Below are 23,032 nucleotides of genomic sequence, written 5' to 3'. Positions count from 1 at the left end.
GCACCACCACACTCCTCTGGTTGGCGGAGCTTGTTCTAACTCTCAATAATTTCTCCTTTGGTTCTTCCCACTTTCTCCAGATCAAGGGTGTAGCCATGGGCACTCACATGGGCCCCAGCTATGCCTGCCTCTTTGTGGGTTATGTGGAACAGTCTATGCTCCAAATCTATACTGGCACCACTCCCCAACTTTTCCTCTGCTACATTGATGACTATATTGGTGCTGCTTCCTGCACCCATGCTGAGCTCGTCAATTTCATCATCTTTCACCCAGCCCTTAAATTCACTTGGTCCATCTCGGACACTTCTCTCCCCTTTCTTGATCTCTTGGTCTCCATCTGTGGAGACAGACTATCCACTGACATCTTCTACAAACCCACTGACTCCCATAATTATCTTGACTATACCTCTTCCCACCCTGCCCAATGCAAAAATGCCATTCCCTATTCCCAGTTCCTCTGTCTCCACCGCATCTGCTCCCCGGATGAGGCTTTCCGTTCCAGGACTTCTCAAATGTCCCCTTTCTTTCAGGATCGTGGTTTCCCATCTGGCGTCATCAAAGATGCCCTCACCTGCATCTCCTCCATTTCCCGCACTTCAGCCCTTAACCCATCCTCCTGTCACCACAACAGGGACAGGGTTCCCCTTGTCCTCACCTACCACCCCACTAGCCTCCGGATCCAACATATTATCCTCCGCAACTTCTGCCACCTTCAACAGGACCCCACCACCAAGCACATCTTTCCCTCCCTACCCCTCTCAGCTTTTCACAGGGATCGTTCCCTCCACGACTACCTGGTCCACACATCCCTCCCAACAGAACTCCCACCTGGCACTTATCCCTGTAAGTGCAAATGCTACACCTGTCCCCACACCTCCCCCCCTTACCACCATTCCGGGCCCCGGACAGTCCTTCCAGGTGAGGCAACATTTCACCTGCGAGTCTGCTGGAGTTGTCTATTGCTCCCGGTGCGGCCTCCTCTACATCGGCGAGACCCGACGCAGATTGGGGGACTGCTTTGTCGAGCACCTATGCTCCGTCCGTCACAATAGACAGGACCTCCCGATTGCCACTCACTTCAACTCTGCCTCTCATTCTCATCTAGATATGTCCATACGTGGCCTCCTCTACTGCCATGATGAGGCTAAACTCAGGTTGGAGGAGCAACACCTCATATACTGTCTGGGTAGCCTCCAGCCTGGTGGTATGAACATTGAATTCTCCAATTTCCGGTAATTCCCTCCCCCTCCCCCTATCCCAGGTCCCTCTCTGCCTCTCTCCCCTTTCAACTTCTTTATCTCTACAGTTCTTTCATGCTTATCCCCTCCCCCTCCCCCCTTTATCTTTCCTCTGATTGGTTTTCCATTTGGCGCCTCTAGGCCCTACCCCCTCCCCTATCTCTATTACTGGGCTTCGGCCCTCTCTTCCCCCCCCATTCCTGATGAAGGGTCTCGGCCCGAAACGTTGGCTACTCTTTTCTCATGGATGCTGCCTGACCTGCTGAGTTCTTCCAGCGTTGTGTACGTATTCTTTGATCCACAGCATCTGCAGTTGTATTTTTGTGTCTTAAATACCCCTAATGTTTTAGCCTCCACCACCATCCCTGGCAAGTCATTTCAGGCACTCACAACCCTCTGTGTAAAAAAAACTTACCCCTGATATCTCCCTTAAACTTCCCTCCCTTAATTTTGTACATATGCCCTCTGGTGTTTGCTATTGGTGCCCTGGGAAACAGGTACTGACTATCCACCCTATCTATGCCTCTCATAATCTTGTAGACCTCTATCAAGTCCCCTCTCATTCTTCTAGGCTCCAAAGAGAAAAGTCCCAGCTCTGCTAACCTTGCTTCATATGACTTGTTCTCCAATCCAGGAAACATCCTGGTAAGTCTCTGCATCCTCTCCATAGCTTCCACATCCTTCCTATAATGAGGTGACCAGAATTGAACACAATACTCTTAAGTGCGGTCTCACCAGAGATTTGTAGAGTTGCAACAGATTGGATGGGTTGCACCTGAACTTGAGGGGGAGCAATATCCTTGCTGGTCGGTTTGCTAGCATGGTTCGGGAGGGTTTAAACTAATTTGCAAGGGGGATGGGACCCGGAGCGATAGAGCAGTGAAAGAAGTGCATGGAGTAAAGCCAGATTTAACATATAGAGAGGCTTTGAGGAAAGAGCAGCAGAATAAAGGGTATAAAGGTAATAAGGTGGAAGGGCTAAAGTGTGTGTACTTCAATGCAAGAAGCATCAGGAACAAAGGTGATGAACTGAGAGCTTGGATACATACATGGAATTATGATGTAGTGGCCATTACGGAGACTTGGCTGGCACCAGGGCAGGAATGTATTCTTAATATTCCTGGATTTCAGTGCTTTAAAAGGGATAGAGAGGGAGGAAAAAGGGGAGGAGGGGTGGCATTACTGGTCAGGGAAACTATTACAGCTGTAGAAAGGGTGGGTAATGTAGCAGAATCCTCTTTTAAGTCAGTATGGGTGGAAGTCAGGAACAGGAAGGGAGTATAGGCCCCCTGGTAGCAGCAGAAATACCAAGGAGCAGATTGGGAGGCAGATTTTGGAAAGGTGCAAAAATAACAGGGTTGTTATCATGGGTGACTTTAACTTCTCTAATATTGATTGGCACTTGATTAGTTCCAAGGGTTTAGATGGGGCAGAGTTTGTTAAGTGTGTCCAGGATGGATTCCTGTCACAGTATGTTGACAGGCCGACTAGGGGAATGCCATACTAGATCTAGTATTAGGTAAGGAACCGGGTCAGGTCACAGATCTGTCAATGGGTTAGCATCTGGGGTACAGTGATCACCGCTCCCTGGTCTTTAGCATTATCATGGAAAAGGATAGAATCAGAGAGGACAGGAAAATTTTTAATTGGGGAAGGGCAAATTATGAGGCTATAAGGCTAGAACTTGCGGGTGTGAATTGGGATGATGTTTTTGCAGGGAAATGTACTATGGACATGTGGTCGATGTTTAAGGATCTCTTGCAGGATGTTAGGGATAAATTTGTCCCGGTGAGGAAGATAAAGAATGTTAGGGTGAAGGAACCATGGGTGACAAGTGAAGTGGAAAATCTAGTCAGGTGGAAGAAGGCAGCATACATGAGGTTTAGGAAGCAAGGATCAGATGGGTCTATTGAGGAATATAAGGTAACAAGAAAGGAGCTTAAGAAGGGGCTGAGAAGAGCAAGAAGGGGGCATGAGAAGGCCTTGGCGAGTAGGGTAAAGGAAAACCCCAAGGCATTCTTCAATTATGTGAAGAACAAAAGGATGACAGGAGTGAAGGTAGGACCGACTAGAGATGAAAGTGGGAAGATGTGCCTGGAGGCTGTGGAAGTGAGCGAGGTCCTCAATGAATACTTCTCTTCGGTATTCACCACTGAGAGGGAACTTGATGACGGTGAGGACAATATGAATGAGGTTGATGTTCTGGAGCATGTTGATATTAAGGGAGAGGAGGTGTTGGAGTTGTTAAAATACATTAGGACGAATAAGTCCCCGGGGCCTGACGGAATATTCCCCAGGCTGCTCCACGAGACAAGGGAAGAGATTGCTGAACCTCTGGCTCTGATCTTTATGTCCACGTTGTCCACGGGAATGGTACCAGAGGATTGGAGGGAGGCGAATGTTGTCCCCTTGTTCAAAAAAGGTAGTAGGGTTAGTCCGGATAATTATAGACCAGTGAGCCTTACGTCTGTGATGGGAAAGCTGTTGGTAAAGATTCTTAGAGAGAGGATCTATGGGCATTTAGAGAATCATGGTCTGATCAGGGACAGTCAGCATGGCTTTGTGAAGGGCAGATCGTGCCTAACAAGCCTGATAGAGTTCTTTGAGGAGGTGACCAGGCATATAGATGAGGGTAGTGCAGTGGATGTGATCTACATGGATTTTAGTAAGGCATTTGACAAAGTTCCGCACAGTAGGCTTATTCAGAAAGTCAGAAGGCATGGGATCCAGGGAAGTTTGGCCAGGTGGATTCAGAATTGGCTTGCCTGCAGAAGGCAGAGAGTCGTGGTGGAGGGAGTGCATTCAGATTGGAGTGTTGTGACTAGTGGTGTCCCATAAGGATCTGTTCTGGGACCTCTACTTTTTGTGATTTTTATTAACAACCTGGATGTGGGGTTAGAAGGGTGGATTGACAAGTTTGCAGACGACACAAAGGTTGGTGGTGTTGTAGATAGTGTAGATGATTGTCGAAGATTGCAGAGAGACATTGATAGGATGCAGATGTGGGCTGAGAAGTGGCAGATGGAGTTCAACCCGGAGAAGTGTGAGGTGGTACACTTTGGAAGGACAAACTCCTAGGCAGAGTACACAGTAAATGGCAGGATACTTGGTAGTGTGGAGGGGCAGAGGGATCTGGGGGTACATGTCCACAGATCCCTGAAAGTTGCCTCACAGGTAGATAGGGTAGTTAAGAAAGCCTATGGGGTGTTAGCTTTCATAAGTTGAGGGATAGAGTTTAAGAGACGCGATGTAATGATGCAGCTCTATAAAACTCTAGTTAGGCCGCACTTGGAGTACTGTGTCCAGTACTGGTCGCCTCAGTATATGAAGGATGTGGAAGCATTGGAAAGGGTACAGATGAGATTTACCAGGATGCTGCCTGGTTTAGAGAGTATGGATTATGATCAGAGATTAAGGGAGCTAGGGTTTTACTCTTTGGAGAAGAGGAGGATGAGAGGAGACATGATAGAGGTGTACAAGGTATTAAGAGGAATAGGTAGATTGGACAGCCCCAGGGCACCACTGCTCAGTATAAGAGGGCATGGCTTTAAGGTAAGGGGAGGGAAGTTCAAGGGGGATATTAGAGGAAGGTTTTTCACGCAGAGAGTGTTTGGTGCGTGGAATGCACTGCCTGAGACAGTGGTGGAGGCAGATACACTAGTGAAGTTTAGGAGACTACCAGACAGGTATATGGAGGAATTTAAGGTGGGGGGTTATATGGGAGGCAGGGTTTGAGGGTCAGCACAACATTGTGGGCCGAAGGGCCTGTAATGTGCTGTACTGTTCGATGTTTTATGTTCTAAAATGACCTCTCTACTCTTGAACTCAATCCCCTTGTTAATGAAGCCTAGCATCCCATAGGCCATCTTAACTACCCTATCAACCTGCGCAGTGACCTTGAGGGATGTATGGATTTGAACCCCAAGGTCGCTTTGTTCATCCACACTCTTAAGTAACTGACCATTAATCCTGTACTCAGTCTTCTGGTTAGTCCTTCCAAAATGCATCACATCACACTTATCTGGATCGAACTCCATCTGCCATTTTTCTGCCCAACTCTGCAGCCTGTCTATATCCTCTTGTAACCTTCGACAACCTGCAGCTCCATCCACAACTCCTCCAATCTTCGCGTCATCCGCAAACTTACTCACTCATCCTTCTGCCTCTACATCCAGGTCATTTATAAAAATCACAAATAGCAGGGGTCCCAGGACAGATCCCTGTGGCACTCCACTAGTCACCGACCTCCAGGTAGAATACTTTAATTCCACAGCTACCCTCTGCTTTCTTCCATTAAGCCTGTTTTTTTTTAAAAGAATAATCATGAACTGTACTTTAATATACAATTGTATTTTTACAAGCTTCTGAAAAACTACACGTCTTTGCACTGTTAAAATGTGTAATAATAACTTTAAAAAAAAATTTTTTTAATTAGTTTTTCAAAACATTTTACAAAATTAAAAACCCCAAATCCCAATGAGGAGCATTAATACAGTGCAAGATTAAGCATACAATAACAATATGCTACAAAGGAAGAGAATTTAACAAAAAACCACCTAAATTAAAGACAAGTGAGCTTAGTGTCCTCCCCAAGCCCCACAACACAAGAAAAAAAACAACAACTCCAGACCAACCACCACACAGTATAAAGAGTATAAAGTCCGGACAGTCAAACTCCCAGACTGTGAATACACTTAGCAACAGAGGATAATAATGCCTACTACCAGAAAAAAAAAGGGAGCTGAAAGCAAGGGACCGAAAAGAAGAAAAAAAAAGAAAAAAAAACCCTAGTCAAGAGGAAGGTTATGAAAGTAGTCGATAAAAGGTCCCCAGACCTTATGGAACTTTAGATCCGAATTAAGAACTGAATAATGAATTTTTTCGAGGTCCAAGCAGGCCATATTGTCATTAAGCCATTGCGCATGAGTGGGCGGGGCAACATCTCTCCATCTAAGGAGGATCAAGCATCTCGCCAGGAGAGAGGCAAAGGATAGTATTCGGCATTTGGTCGGACCCAGACATAAATCTGTCTCGCCTCAAAAACCGAACAGAGCAATTAAGGGGTTAGGTTCTAGGTGCTGATTCAGAATACCCGATAATGTAGTGAAGACATCTTTCCAGAATTTCTCCAAGCTAGGACAGAACCTGTACATATGGATGAGAGAGGCCACACCCCTCTTGCATTTATCACAGAGCGGACTAATGCCAGGGTAGAATCGAGATAGTTTAGATTTAGACATATGGGCTCTATGAACAATCTTAAACTGTAAGAGGCAATGGCGAGCACAAAGGGAGGTTGAGTTAACCGATTTGAGAACTGAGTCCCAGCTCTCCTCGGATAAGGAGATATTCAAATCCTGCTCCCAGGCCATTTTAATTTTATCCACAGGGGCCCGTCGTAAGGCTGCTAGTTTATCTCGGATAATTGAAATTAAACCTTTACCTAGTGATTAAACCTATTTTTTATCCAAACAGCCAAGGTTCCACTTATCCAATGCTTCATGACTTTCTGGATGAGTCTCTCGTGAGGGACCTTGTTAAATGCCTTGCTAAAGTCCATGTAGACCACATCCACTGCCCTACCCTCATCAATTTTTGTTACCTCTTCAAAAAACTTAATCAGGCTCGTGAGGCACGATCTTCCCTTCACAAAGCTTTAAAATTCACAAAAATTTAAATCGAAGCAAGAGGCGGAGAGGGAACAGGCAAAAGAAGCTCAGAGAGAAACTTTATTTTAAATGTTCGGGGCAAAGAGGGTAGACTGCGCAGGCACGTGACGTAGCACGCCAAAGGTGTAAAAGAAAGACCACCATATACAGCTGCCATCATTGTAGCAGCCATCGTTGGAGTGGACTGAGGCAGAGTGGGATGGCTTTACTCAATCAGGCTTCGGCGAGAACAGGCAGAGGCGAGGTTGAACGGGGCACGACTGCGGAAGCGCGTGAAAGTCGGCCTCTAAGATCAGCGGGGGAGTTTAAAAAGCGAGCAGAGGCTGAGTACGAGCTTCACCTCAGGTGAGGTAAGGCCGGGTAAGCTCCTTTAATTAATCTAATTAGCTTAGGAGTAGGTAATGGAGGCAGCAGTTAGGGCAGTTGAGTGCTCCGTTTGCAGTATGTGGGAAGTCAGGGCGAGCACTGTTGTCCCTGATGACTACACCTGCAAAAGGTGCATCCAGCTGCAGCTCCTGAGAAACCGTATTAGGGAAATGGAGCTGGAGCTGGATGAACTTTGGATCATTCGGGAGGCAGAGGCAGAAATAAACAGGAGTTTCAAGGAGATAATCACTCCTGGGAGTCAGGAGACAGGTAGTTGGGTGACTATCAGGAGAGGGAAGGGGAATAGACAGGAAGAGCAGAGCACTCCTGTGGCTGTTCCCATCAACAATAAGTATACCGTTTTGGATACTGTTGGTGGGGACAACCTACCAGGGACAAGTTGCAGTGGTTGCGTCTCTGGCACCGAGACTGGACCCTCAGCTCAGAAGGGAAGGAGGGAAAAGAGGAGAGCAGTAGCGATAGGGGATTCGATAGTTAATGGGAAAGATCGGAGGTTCTGTGGAAGAGATCGAGAATCCCGGATGGTCTGTTGCCTCCCTGGTGCCAGGGTCCATGATATCTCGGATCAAGTTCTTAGTTTTCTCAAGAGGGAGGGTGAGCAGCCAGATATCGTGGTCCATGTAGGGACCAATGACGTGGGTAGGAAGAGTGATGAGGAGGTCCTGAAAGGTGAGTTCAGGGAGCTAGGTGCCAAGTTAAAGGACAGGACCTCCAGGATAGCAATCTCAGGATTGCTACCAGTGCCATGTGCAGTTGGGTTTCGAAATAGTAAGATAGTGCAGATGAACACGTGGCTGAAGACATGGTGCAGGAGGGAGGGCTTCAGATTTGTAGATAATTTGGCTTTTTTCCAGGGAAGGTAGGACCTGTTCCGGCGGGACGGTTTACATCTGAACTGGAAGGGGACAAATATTCTTGCAGGTAGGTTTGCTAGAGAGGCTCCAGTGGATTTAAACTAGATACGAGGAGGGAGGGGAACCAGAGAGTAGGAACAGATGTATGGGACAAGGAAGAAAAAAAAGACAGTAAAGTTCTTTGTACTGTTAGAGATAAACAGAGAGGAAGAGGTGGAGAATTTCTTAAATGCATTTATTTTAATGCTAGGAGCATTGTAAGAAGGGTGGATGAGCTTAGAGCATGGACTGATACCTGGAAATATGATGTTGTAGCTATTAGTGAAACATGGTTACAGGAGGGGTGTGATTGGCAACTAAATATTCCTGGATTCCATTGGTTCAGGTGTGATAGAATCGGAGAGACAAGAGGGGGAGGTGTTGCGTTGCTTGTCAGAGAAAATATTACAGCGGTGCTCTGGCAGAATAGATTAGACGGCTTGTCTAGGGAGGCTATTTGGGTGGAATTGAGGAATGGAAAAGGTGTAGTAACACTTATAGGGGTGTAATATAGACCACCTAATGGGGAGCGAGAATTGGAGGAGCAAATTTGCAAGGAAATAGCAGATATTTGTAGTAATACAGGGTTGTGATTGTGGGAGATTTTAATTTTCCACACATAGACTGGGAAGCCCATACTGTAAAAAGGATGGATGGTTTGGAGTTTGTAAAATGTGTGCAGCATAGTTTCTTGCAGCAATACATAGAGGTACCGACTACAGAAGGGGCAGTGTTGGATCTTCTGTTAGGGAATGAAATAGGTCAGGTGACAGAGGTATGTGTTGAGGAGCACTTCGGGTCCAGTGATCACAATGCCATTAGTTTCAATATAATTATGGAGCAGGGTAGGACTGGACCCAGGGTTGAAATTTTTGATTGGAGAAAGGCTAACTTTGAGGAGATGCGAAAAGATGTAGAAGGAGTGGATTGGGACAATTTGTTTTATGGGAAAGATGTAATACAGAAATGGAGGTCAATTAAAGGTGAAATTTTGAGGGTACAGAATCTTTATGTTCCTGTTAAGTTGAAAGGAAAGGTTAAAAGTTTGAGAGAGCCATGGTTTTCAAGGGATATTGGAAACTTGATTAGGAAAAAGAGAGATATCTACAATAAATATAGGCAGCATGGAGTAAATGAGGTGCTTGAAGAATATAAAGAATGTAAAAAGAATCTTAAGAAAGACATTACAAAAGCTAAAAGAAGATGCGAGGTTGCTTTGGCAAGTAAGGTGAAAATAAATCCAAAGGGTTTCTGCAGTTATATTAATAGCAAAAGGATAGTGAGGGATAAAATTGGTCCCTTAGAGAATCAGAGTGGATGAATGAACGAGATGGGGGAGATTTTGAACAATTTCTTTTCTTCGGTATTTACTAAGGAGATTGATACTGAATTGTGTAAGGTAAGGGAAACAAGTAGGGAAGTTATCGAAAATATGACGATTAAAGAGGAGGAAGTACTGGCGCTTTTAAGGAATATAAAAGTGGATAAATCTCTGGTCCTGACAGGATATTCCCTAGTACCTTGAGGGAGGTTAGTGTAGAAATAGCAGGGGCTCTGACAGAAATATTCCAAATGTCATTAGAAACGGGGATTGTACGGAGGATTGGTGTATTGCTCATGTGGTTCCATTGTTTTAAAAAGGGTTCTAAGAGTAAACCTAGCAATTATATGCCTGTCAGTTTGACGTCAGTGGTGGGTAAATTAATGGAAAGTATTCTAAGAGATGGTGTATATATAATTATCTGGATAGACCGGGTCTGATTAGGAACAGTCAGCATGGATTTGTGTGTGGAAGGTCATGTTTGACAAATCTTATTGAATGTTTTGAAGAGGTTACTAGGAAAGTTGACGAGGGTAAAGCAGTGGATGTTGTCTGTATGGACCTCAGTAAGGCCTTTGACAAGGTTCCGCACGGAAGGTTAGTTAGGGAGGTTCAATCGTTAGGTATTAATATTGAAGTAGTAAAATGGATTCAACAGTGGCTGGATGGGAGATGCCAGAGAGTAGTGGTGGATAACTGTTTATCAGGTTGGAGGCCGGTGACTAGTGGTGTGCCTCAGGGATCTGTACTGCGTCCAATGTTGTTTGTCATATACATTAATGATCTGGATGATGGGGTGGTAAATTGGATTAGTAAGTATGCAGATGATACTAAGGTTGGTGGCATTGTGGATAATGAAGTAGGTTTTCAAAGCTTGCAGAGAGATTTAGGCCAGTTAGAAGAGTGAACTGAACGATGGCGGATGGAGTTTAATGCTGATAAGTGTGAGGTGCTGCATTTTGGTAAGAATAATCCAAATAGGACATACATGGTAAATGGTAGGACATTGAAGAATGCAGTAGAACAGAGTGATCTAGGAATAAAGGTGCATAGTTCCCTGAAGGTGGAATCTCATGTGGATAGGGTGGTGAAGAAAGCTTTTGGTACGCTGGCCTTTATAAATCAGAGCATTGAGTATAGGAGTTGGGATGTAATGTTAAAATTGTACAAGGCATTAGTAAGGCCGAATTTGGAGTAGTGTGTACATTTCTGGTCACCGAATTATAGGAAAGATGTCAACAAAATAGAGAGAGTACAGAGAAGATTTACTAGAATGTTACCTGGGTTTCAGCACCTAAGTTACAGGGAAAGGTTGAACAAGTTAGGTCTTTATTCTTTGGAGCGTAGAAGGTTGAGGGGGGGACTTGATAGAGGTATTTAAAATTATGAGGGGGATAGTTAGAGTTGATGTGGATAGGCTTTTTCCATTGAAAGTAGGGGAGAGTCAAACAAGAGGACATGAGTTGAGAGTTAGGGGATAAAAGTTTAGGGGTAACACGAGGGGGAATCTCTTTACTCAGAGAGTGGTACCTGTGTGGAACGAGCTTCCAGTAGAAGTGGCAGAGTCAGGTTAGGTATTGTCATTTAAAGTAAAATTGGATAGGTATATGGACAGGATAGGAATGAAGGGTTATGGGCTGAGTGCGGGTCAGTGGGACTAGGTGAGAGTAAGCGTTCAGCACGGACTAGAAAGGCCAAGATGGCCTGTTTCCGTGCTGTAATTGTTATATTGTTCTATGGTTAAACCCATGTTGACTATCCATGAGTACACTACTTCTCCAAATGCTCGTAGATCTTATCCTTAAGAGTACTTTCCAGTAGTTTGCAGACTACCAACATAAGACTCACTGGTTTATGGTTCCCAATTTTCTCCCTATTACTTTTTTTAAACAAGGGAACTACATTTGCTATTCTCCAGTCCCCTGGCATTTCCCGTGTAGCCAAAGAAGATTCAAAGATCACAGCTTATGTTCCAGCGATCTCTTCTTTCAATTCCCACAACAACCTGGGGTGTATCATATCCGGCCATGGGGATTTATCAATCTTGATGTTTTTAAGAAGATCCAGCAGCACTTCTTCAATAATCTCCATATTGTCCAGCACACAGGCCTGCTCTACTTCGACCTCACCCTGATCAAGATTCTTTTCACTTATGAATACTGATGCAAAGAATTCATTTAGGACCTCCCCAATCTCCTCCGCCTCCAGGCACGTGTTGTGCTCTTTATCCTTTAGTGGTCCCACCTTCGTGCTTGTCATCCTCCTATTGTTCAAGTACGCAAAGAACGCCTTGGGGTTCTCCTTAATCCTACATGCCAAGGCCTTCTCATAGCCCCTTTGAGCTCTCCTAAGTCGTTTCTTTAGCTCCTTCCTGGCTACCCTATATTTCTCATGAGCCCCTCCTACTTCCTGCTTCTTATATCTAACATATGCATCCTTTTTCCTCTTGATGAGTTGCCTCACGTGTTTCGTCAGCCACGGTTTCCCTTTCCTGCCATTTTTTCCTTGCCTCAGTGGGCGAAACCTATCCTGAACCCAACTCAAGTGGTCCCTAAACTTCTCCCACATTACTTCTGTGTTTTCCCCTTTGAACATCTGTTTCCAATTTACTCTCGCTAGTTCCTGCCTCATCCCTTCATCATTAGCCCTTCCCCAGTTAAGCACTTCACCATTTCATCTGATTTTATCCCTTTCCATAGCTATGCTGAAGCTAAGGGAGTTGTGGTCACTCTCACCAAAATGCTCCCCCACCAACAGGTCTGTCACCTGACCAGGTTCATTTCCCAGAACTGGATCCAGTATGACCTCTCCTCTTGTCGGCCAGTCCACATACTGTGTCAGGAATCCTTCTTGAACACACTTGACAAATTCAGCCCCATCTATCCCCCTTGCACTCAGGAGGTGCCAGTCAATATTAGGGAAGTTGAAATCACCCGTAACTACTACCCTGTATCTTGTGCACCATTCTAAAGTCTGCCTACTTATCCACTCCTTGGTGTCCCGAGGGCTATTTGGGAGCCTATAGACTATTCCCAGCACAGTGATTGATCCCTTCCTATTTCTGACTTCCACCCAGACCGACTCAGTGGACACTCCTTCTGCAGTGTCCTGCCTTTCTATAGCCATGATACTATCCCTGACCAGCAATGCCATTCCCTGCCCTTTTCTACCTCCCATCCTATTCCTTTTAAAATACCTGAACCCCAGGACCTGCATCATCCAATCCTGCCCTTCCTCCAACCAAGTTTCAGTAATGGCCACAACATCGTAGTTCCACATACTAATCCATGCTCTAAGTTCATCCTCCTTGTTCCTAATACTCCTAGCATTGAAATAGACAGATTTCAACCCCTTTAACTGGCTACAATTATGTTTCGTCTCCTGCCTGTCCTTTCTTATCAACTCAGAACTCTTAGCATCATGCCTTTGTTCTTCTACCTTAATCCCTGCACTCACATTCTGATTCCCACCCTCCTGCCAAACTAGTTTAAACCCTCCCTCAACAGTTCTATCAAATCTGCCTACCAGGATATTGGTCCCCCTGGGATTCAAATGCAACCCGTCCTTTTTTTATGGGTCACACCCACCCCAAAAGAGGTCCTAATGATGCAGAAATGTGCATTCTCTGCCCCCTGCTCCATTCCCTCAGCCACGCATTTATCCTCCACCTCATTCTATTCCTATTCTCACTGTCGCGTGGCACAGGCAGTAATCCGGAGATTACTACCTTTGAAGTCCTGCTTTTCAACTTCCTTCCTATCTCCCTGTAGTCTTCTTTCAGGACCTCTTCCCTTTTCCTATCTATGTTATTGGTACCAATATGTACCTCGACCTCTGGCTGTTCTCCCTCCCACCGCAGGGTGTCTTGGACGCGATCAGAGACATCCCGGACCCTGGCACCTGAGAGGCAAACTACCATCCGAGTCTCTTTCCTGCGTCCACACAATCGCCTGTCTGACCCCCTGACTATAGATTCCCCTATCACTGCTGCCTTCCTCTTCCTTTCCCTACCCTTCTGAGCCACAGGGCCAGACTCTGTGCCAGAGGCGTGGCCACTGTCGCTTCCCCCAGGTAGGCTGCTTGACAGTACTCAAACAGGAGTACTTACTGTCAAGGGGTACAGCCACAGGGGTACTCTCTGGTACCTGACTCTTCCCCTTTTCTCTCCTGACTGTGACCCATTTCTTTGTCCCCTGTGGCCCAGGAGCGACCACCTGCCTGTAACTGCTCTCTATCACCTCCTCACACTCCCTGACCAGGCGAAGGTTATTGGGCTGCGTCTCCAGTTCCCTAACCAGGTCCCTTAGGAGTTGCATCTCGATGTACCAGGTGCATATGTGGCCACCCGGGACGCCAGGAAACTCCAAGATCTCCCACATCTGACAACGACCACAGAAAACCGGTCTCACACACATACTACTTCCTTTTGCAATCAACAACTGCCTCGCCTTGTCCCGTTACCGCCGAAGCCCTTTCACTCTGCTGCCTCTCACTCCGCTGCCTGCTCCCAATGCTGCCCGCTGGATATGGTTGCCTTCTTTTTAAACCGTTCGAGCTCAACTGGCTGACCTCACACGCCTGCGCAGTCTGGCCTCTCTCTTTCCCCGAGAACTCAAAATGTCTTCCTGCTGGAAATCCTTTGGTGCTCTCCCGCTGCCTTCTTGTTCTGAATCAGTGGGAATTATATTACTTCCCAACGGATAATTGTGTATGGGCAGTGTTTACACAGCATTCAATCAAATCGTGGTTCCATCAATGGAAGCATTCCTTCTTTCCTGTTTGATTGGACCCAAATCATACCGACCCTAGACGTATATTGGTTCAGAAAGGTGGCCTTCCTACCGCTAAGTCCTGTGGCTGTTAGCAGAGCGGCTGTAGAGCCAAGTTTGTATTGGAGCTTGGCGAGGGCCATACAAGTCCTTTTTCTCTGGCTCACTCTGCATCAGGTTGTGAGGCCCCAGACACACTGCCTTTTGTCTCACAAACCAGCTGTAATGAACCCCCTTTCCCTCCTTTCCCTCTGCATCCGGTCATAAGTCCACAGGCACACTACCTCTCGACCCCCAGCAACAGCCATATTGAACCTGTTTACCCTCGATTCCCTTAGCTTGGATTGTAAGGCCACAGTCACTCTACCGCTGGTCCCCCAACCAGCTGTAATGACAAACACAAGAGATCTTCATATACTGGAAATCCAAGCAATGTACACGGAAAGCTGGAATGGTCGACAGGCAGCAAGGCAGTGAGTGGAAATAAAGGGGCCTTTTCTGGTGAGCTGCTGCTAAATAGTGGCGTCCTTCAGGGGTCTGTATTGGGACCACTACTTTTCACATTGTTTGTCATTGATTTGGATAATAGAATTGATGGCTTTGTGGCAAAGTTTGCGGATGACACAAAGATAGGTGGAGGGGTAGGTAGTGCCAAGGAAGCAATGTGATTGAAGAAGGACTTAGACAAATTGGAAGAATGGACAAAAAAGTGGCAGATGGAATACAGTGTTGGGAATTGTGTGATAATGCATTTTGGTAAAAGGAACAATAGTGCAGACTATTATCTAAATGGGGAGAAAATTCAAACATCAGAGGTGCAAAGGGACTTAAGAGTCCTCGTACAAGCCTCCCAGAAGGTTAATTCACAGGTTGAATCTGTGGTAAAGAAGGCTGTTGCAACATTGGCATTTATTTCAAGGGGAATAGAATATAAACACAAGGAGACAATGTTGGTGTTTTATAAGACTCTAGTCAGGCTGCACTTGGAGTATCTCAACAGTTTTGGGCCCCGTATCTCAGAAAGGATGCATTGTCATTGGAGAGAGTCCAGAGGAAGTTTATGAGGATTATTCCGGGAATGAAGGGGTTAACATACGAGGAGCGTTTGGCAGCTATGGGCCCGTACTCACTGGAATTTAGAAAAATGTGCGGGGATACCATTGAAACCTTCTGAATATTGCAAGGTCTAGATGAGGTGGATGTAGAGAGGATGTTTCCTGTGGTGGGGGTATCCAGAAATAGAGGGCACAGCCTTAAAATTGAGGGGTGACCTTTTAGAACAGAAGTCAGGAGGAATTTCTTTTTTACCCAAAGAGTAGTGAACCTGTGGAATGCTCTGCCACAGACTGTGGTGGAGGCCAAGTCCATGGGTGTATTCAATGTGTAAGTTGATAGATTCCTGATTGGTTGGGGCATCAAGGGATATGATGAGAGGGCAGGTATTTAGGGTGGAGTAGGATCAGGGATCAGCCATGATGAAATGGCGGAGCAGATTCGATGGGCTGAATGGCCTAATTCTACTCCTATGTCTCCTATGTCTCTACATCGGGTTGTAAGGGCACAGACACACTGCCCCTGTCCCACAGAAGCAGCCTTAATGAACCCGTTTATCCTTGATTTCCTCTGTATCAGGGTAGAAGGCCACAGACACACTGCCTCTTTTCCCCCAGAGGCAGGTGCATAAATCAGTGAAACACAGCAGGCCAGGTGGGGTGTGGAAACAGGAACAGACAACGTCTCAGATGGAAGGTTGAAGAGCCTCTGCCAAACCTTTCTGATTTGCTGGTATTTGATCTTCTAACATGAGAGGGCCCATTTTTAAGGTGATTGGAGGAAAGTGTAGGGGGTCGATGTCAGAGGGTAGATTCTGTTTCATACTGTGGTGAGTGTGTGGAATGTGCCCTCGGGTTGGCTACATTTAAGAATCTCTTAGATAGACATATGAATGAAAGAAAAATGAAGGGGTATGTAGTGGGGGAGAGTTAGATTGATCTTAGTGTTATTTAAAAGATCGGCAGTGGGGAGTTTGTCAGTACTTCATTAGAGGGAGTTGTGTTATGAGTTCGCTATATGAGCGTGACAATGTTGTCATTGTTTAACAGCCGGATACTTTGGGAGCTCTGCCAAACCTTCGGGAACTGTGGCTGGACAGGAATCAGCTTACTGCACTGCCTCCGGTAAGGACACAGAGTGGAAATGCAGGATGCTGGCATCTCTTGGGTTTGAGGGTGATTTGTGTTGATTTTTACGTAGAGGCACAGTAGCAGGCCCTTCCCGTCCAAGCAACTTGTGCCGTTCAATTGCACCCATATCACCAATTAATCTGTACGTTGCTGGAACGGGGGAAGAAACCGGAGCACCCAGCCGGTCAGGGGGAGAATGGGCAGACATTGTTGGGAATTGAACCCACGTTGCTGGCACTGTAACAAACGTCACACTCACCATGATGCCGTCAGGTTGCAGCTGCACTGAGGGATCTCCACACAGAGTCACTTCAGAGTCGCAGAAGGGGTGAGAAAAGTTGGCTGTTAGAGGGTTGTTTCAGTACATTCCCTCTGAGAGTCTGGTGCGTTGGTACACTGATCCCCAGCTGGCTTATTCCCAGTTACTAAGCAAAGGCTGAGACGGACACTGTGTCAGAATTTGAGACCAAATCAGGTTTAATATCACTGGCATACAGATAGATAGATACTTTATTCATCCCCATGGGGAAATTCAACATTTTTTCCAATGTCCCATACACTTGTAGCAAAACTAATTACATACAATACTTAACTCAGTAAAAAAATATGATATGCATCTAAAATCACCCTCTCAAAAAGCATTAATAATAGCTTTTAAAAAGTTCTTAAGTAGTTTACTTAAATACATTGAGTCCTAACCCCGGCACTTTAACATATCTTACTCCTGGCGGTTGAATTGTAAAGCCGAATGGCATTGGGGAGTATTGATCTCTTCATCCTGTCTGAGGAGCATTGCATCGATAGCAACCTGTCGCTGAAACTGCTTCTCTGTCTCTGGATGGTGCTATGTAGAGGATGTTCAGGGTTTTCCATAATTGACCGTAGCCTACTCAGCGCCCTTCGCTCTGCTACCGATGTTATACTCTCCAGTACTTTGCCCACGACAGAGCCCGCCTTCCTTACCAGCTTATTAAGACGTGAGGCGTCCCTCTTCTTAATGCTGCCTCCCCAACACGCCACCACAAGGAAGAGGGCACTCTCTACAACTGACCTATAGAACATCTTCAGCATCTCACTACAAACATTGAATGACGCCAACCTTCTAAGGAAGTACAGTTGACTCTGTGCCTTCCTGCACAAGGCATCTGTGTTGGCAGTCCAGTCTAGCTTCTCGTCTAACTGTACTCCCAGATACTTGTAGGTCTTAACCTGCTCCACACATTCTCCATTAATGATCACTGGCTCCATATGAGGCCTAGATCTCCTAAAGTCCACCACCATCTCCTTGGTCTTGGTGATATTGAGACGCAGGTAGTTTGAGTTGCACCATATCACAAAGTCCTGTATCAGTTTCCTATACTCTTCCTCCTGTCCATTCCTGACACACCCCACTATGGCCGTGTCATCAGCGAACTTCTGCACATGGCAGGACTCCGAGTTATATTGGAAGTCTGATGTGTACAGGGTGAACAGGACCGGAGAGAGCACGGTCCTTGCAATATATAATAATAAATAGCTATAAATTACAATAAAGAGTATATATTAAAATTAATTAAATAAGTAGTGCAAAAATACAGCAAAAAAATGTGTGATAGTGTTCATGGGTTCATTGGCCATTCAGAAATCTGATGGCAGTGGAGAAGAAGCCATTACTGAAATGCTGAGTGTGTTTCTTCAGGCTCTGTACCTCCTTGATGATAGCACTGAGAAGAGGACATGTCCTGATTGATTGGAACTTTAATGATGGATGCCTTCATTTTGAGGCATTACCTTTCGAAGGTGTCCTGGATTCTGGGGAGCTGAGAACTCTTGATGGAGCTGACTGAGTTCACAACTTTCTACAGCTTTTTCTAATCCTGCTGATACAACCAGTTAGAATGCATTCCACGTACATCTGTTGAAATTTGGGAGCATCTTCATTGACATACCAAATCTCCTTAAACTCCTAATGAAAAGGTGCTGCTGTTGTGCCGCCTTTGTTATCATGTCAATATGTTGGGTCCAGGATAGATCTTCAGAAATGTTGACAGCCAGGAACTTGAAACTGCTCACCCTTTCAACTTCTGATCCCTCGATGAGGACTGATGTGTGTTTCCTTGGTTTCCCCTTTGTGACGTCCACAATCAATTCCCTTGTCTTACTGACATTGAGTACAAGGTTGTTGTTGTGAACCAGCCAATCGATCTCACGCTGAATGTATCCCAGAGATGGGGGGATAGGAGAGCCACAACTGAGGGAAATGGAAAGACTGACAGGGTGGGTCCCAATGGGGTCTGTATTTCTCACAATATAAACTGGGGTAGGAATAGATGTAAGGACAGAGAGGCCATTGGGTTTCTGAAACTTGATCAGGATAATTTTCAAAAGACCTTAAGGTATAGGAGCAGAATTAGGCCATTTAGTCCATCGAGTCTGCTCCAACATTTCATCATTGCTGATCCATTTTTCCTCTTAGCCCCAATCTCCTGCCTTCTCCCTGTATCCCTTCATGCCTTGACCAATGACGAATCTATCAACCTCTGGCTTTAATATTTGTAAAGAATTGGCCTCAACAGCTACTGTGCCAACAAATTTCACAAATTCACTACTCTCTGGCTAAAGAAATTCCTCCTCACCTCCATTCTGAAAGGATATCCCTCTGTTCTGAGGTTGTGTCCTCTGGTTCTAGACTTGACCACCACAGGAAACATCCTCTTCACATCCACTCTGTCAAAGCCGTTCAACATTAAATAGTTTCAATGAGGTTACCCCTCATTCTTCTGAACTCAAGTGAATACAGGCCCAGAGCCATCAAACATCCTTTATATGACAAGCTGCTCAATCCTGGAATCGTGTTCGTGAACCTCCTTTGAACCCTCGTCAGTTTCAGCGCATCCTTTCCAAGAACTGCTCATGATGCTCGATGTGAGGCTTTGACAATGCTTTATAAAGCCTCAACATTACTTTTCTATTCTAGTCCTCTTGAAGTAAATGTTAACATTGCATTTGCCTTCCTTACCACAGAGTCAACTTACAAATTAATGTTTATGGAATTCTGCACAAGGATTCCCAAGTCTCTCTGCACCTCAGATTTTTAAAACTTTTCTGTCCATTTAGAAAATAGTCTACCCTTTTATTTCCCCCTTCTAGTAAAGTGCTTGGGCATACACTTCCTGGCACAGTATTCAAGCTGCCACTTCTTTTCCCATTCTCCTAATCTAAGTCCTTCTGTATGTTGCCTCTGTACTTACTCAAAACGACTTGCCCCTCCACCTATCTTTGTATAATCCATAAACTTTGCAACAAAGTAATCAATTCCATCTTCCAAGTAATTGACATACAGTATAACTAAAAAGGTCCCAACACAGCCCCCTGTGGAACACCAGTAGTCCTCAGCAGCCAACCAGAAAAGGCTCCCTTTATTCCCGCTTTTTCTATGGGCTCATAAACAGCCTCATTTGTGGCACCTTGTCAAAGGCCTTCTGAAAATGCAAGTACCACAATATCAACTGATCTTCCTTTGTCTATCCTGTTTGTTATTTCTTCAAAGAATTCCAACAGATTTGTCAGGCAAGGTTTTCCCTTGAGGAAGCCATGCTGACTACGGCCTATTTCATCATGTGCCTCCAAGTAGCCTGAAACCACATCCTTAACAATCGACTCCAGCATCTTCCCAACCACTGAGGTCAAACTAACTGGCCTAACATTTCCTTTCTTCTGCCCCTTTCCCTTCTTGAAGAGTGGAGTGACATTTGGAATTTTCCAGTGTTCTGGAACCATTTCAGAATCTTGTGATTCTTGAAAGGTCATGACCAATGCCTCCAGAATTGTTCTATTACCTCTTTCAGAACCCTGGGGTGTCTATCATCTGGTGTTGGTGATTTATCTACCTTCAGACCTTTCAGTTTCCCAAGAACTTTCTTTTTGGTAATGGCAAATTTTCAGAGCAAAGTGTTTCCGGTTTAGCAAGGTAGGAAATATTTCAGTAACTGGTAACCAGAGTGAGGTGGGTCATGTGCTCCAAATGTACATAGTAGAACATTTACAAGATAATAACATAAATGGTTGCTTATCAAAAAAAGGAGGGACATCCCAAAGAAAGAATCTTTCACTGGAGAATGCTCAGTCCTAGTGAGCTGGGAGTGGATGTAACCCAGTGTAACTATAGCCAAAAGTTAGCAGACAAGTGTGCCCCAGAACTATGGGCTGTTTGTAAGGAAGAGATGTTTACAGTTCTGGGTTGTAGAGCGAAAGCACAGAGTGTGTGTTGATGTGTGAGAGAAGGGAGTGGGGATTGTGTGTGAGGGAGGGGAATGGAGATTGTTGTGTGAGGGAGGTGAGTGGGGATTGGAGATTATGTGAGAGAGGGGAGTGGGGATTGGAGATGGTGTGAGAGAGGAGAGTGGGGATTGTTGCGTGAGGGAGGGGAGTGGGGATTGTGTGTGAGGGTCAGTTGAATTGTTTTCTGAGAGTGGGAAGTGGAGATTGTTGTGATGAGAGGGGATTGGATTGTTTTCTGTGAGAGGAAGGTGGAGATTGTTTTGTTGAGGGGAGGCATGGAGATTATATTTTGAGTGGTGCATTGAGATTGTCGACCAGAAGAAAGAGGAGCAGAATTAGGCTATTTGGCCCATTGAGTCTGCTCTGCCATTCGTTCATGGCTGACCATTTTTTCCTTTTACCAGCCTTCAGTCCGTAACCTTTGATGCCGTGTCCAATCAAGAACCAATCATTGTCTTTCTTAAGTACACCCAGTGACCCTGGCCTCCACAGCTGCCTGTGGTAACAAATTCCACAAATTCACTGTCCTCTGGCTAAAGAAATTTCTCTGTACCTCTCTTTTAAATGGACTCCCCTCTATCCTGAGGATGTTCTCGACACCCCCACCTTGGGAAATCTGCACAAAGGTGTTCTGCATAATGACTCCCAAGTCCCTTTGCATCTCAGATTTTTGGATTTTCTTCCCATTTAGAAAATAGTCTGCACATTTATTTCTACTATCAAAGTGCATGACCATGCATTATCCAACATTGTACTTCATTTGCCACTTTCTTGCCCCTTCTCCTAATCTGTCTAAGTCGTTCTGCATCCTTCCTGTTTCCTCAACACTACCTGGACCTGCACCAATCTTCACATCATCTGCAAACTTGGCAACAAAGCCATCTATTCCATCATCTAAATCATTGATATACAGAATAAGAAGAAGCAGTCCTAACACTGGCCCTTGTGGAACACTACTATTCTCTGGCACCGAACCAGGAAAGGATCTTTTTATTCCCACCTGCTGCCTCCTATGAATCAGCTAATGCTCTAACCATGCTGGTAACTTTCCTGTACTAACCTTTTGCTCTTATCTTGGTAAGCAGCCTCATGTATGGCACTTTGTCAAAGACCTTTTGAAAATCCAAATATAAAATATCCACTGCATCTCTTTTATCTCTCCTACTCGTAATCTCCTCAAAGAATTCCAACCGGTTTGATTTTCCCTTAAGGAAACCATGCTGAGTTTATCCTATCTTGTCTTGTATTATCAAGTACTCATAACCTCATCCTTAACAATTGACCCCAATGTCTTCATAAGCCCTGAGGTCAGGCTAACTGGCCTATAATTTCCTTTCTGCTGCCTCCCTCCTTTCTTAAAGAGTGGAGTGACATCTGCAGTTTTGCAGTCCTTCAGATCCATGCTATAGTCTAATGATTTTTGAAAGATCATTACTAATGCCTCCACAATCTCTACCACTTTTACATTAGCTTTCTAGACTTCACTTGTCTTCAACAGATGTACTATTTTGCCATTTAAGTATTTCTTTGTTTTTGGAATACATCAATCCTGCACCTTCCTAATTTTTCCCAGAAACTCGAGTTATCACTCCTCTGCTGTCATCCATGACAGAATCTCCTTCCAATTTACGTTGGCCAACTCCTGTCTCATACCAGTGTAATTTCCTTTCTTCCACGGAAATACTGCTATGTCAGACTTTACTTTCTCCCTACCAAATTTCCAGTTGAGCTCAGTCTTATTGTGATCACTGACTCCTTGGGTTCCTCTACCATGGTCACTTCCAGTTCATTACGTAACATCCAATTCAGAATAGCTGGTCCCCTGGTAGACTCAATTATGTTGTTCTAAAATGCCATTTCGTAGGCTTTCAATAAACTGAGTCTCTTGAGATCCATTATTTTCTCAATCTACCTGTATGTTAAAATCTCCCATGGATATCATAACATTGAGCTTTTGATACACCTTTTCGATTTCCCATGGTAATCTGTGCTCCAGTGTTGGGAGGCCTCTGTATAACCGCCATCAGGGTCATTTTACCTTTGCAGTTTCTTAACTCAACCCATCAGGATTCAACATCTTCCAAATTCTACTGATTTGATGTCATTCTTTATCAGCAAAGCCACGTTATCCCTTCTGGCTACCTTCCTATGCCTACGATAGAATGTGTAACCTTGGAACATTCAGCTCTGAACCACAATCTTCCTTCAGCTGCGATTCTGTGATGGCCACAACATCATACCCGACAACCTGTAACAAGATCATCCACCTTATTTCTTATACTCTGTGCATTGAAATACAACAGTTTGAGTAC

General features: G+C 45.1%; 1 protein-coding gene across 13 annotated transcripts in view; it reads left to right on the top strand.

Annotated features, from left to right (window-relative positions):
* The window catches only part of scrib (scribble planar cell polarity protein), a 346,569-nt gene that overhangs the window by 81,257 nt on the left and 242,280 nt on the right, over positions 1–23,032 (top strand). For all 13 annotated transcript variants that reach the window (XM_073055225.1, XM_073055218.1, XM_073055217.1 and 10 more), the window contains exon 7: positions 16,380–16,454. In XM_073055225.1, the coding sequence (XP_072911326.1) occupies positions 16,380–16,454 (75 nt within the window). The remainder of the gene's footprint in view (positions 1–16,379; positions 16,455–23,032) is intronic.

The sequence above is a fragment of the Hemitrygon akajei genome, chromosome 8, assembly GCF_048418815.1.
Source record: "Hemitrygon akajei chromosome 8, sHemAka1.3, whole genome shotgun sequence".
Classification (NCBI taxonomy): domain Eukaryota; kingdom Metazoa; phylum Chordata; class Chondrichthyes; order Myliobatiformes; family Dasyatidae; genus Hemitrygon; species Hemitrygon akajei.
This window is presented reverse-complemented; position numbering and strand designations above follow the sequence as displayed.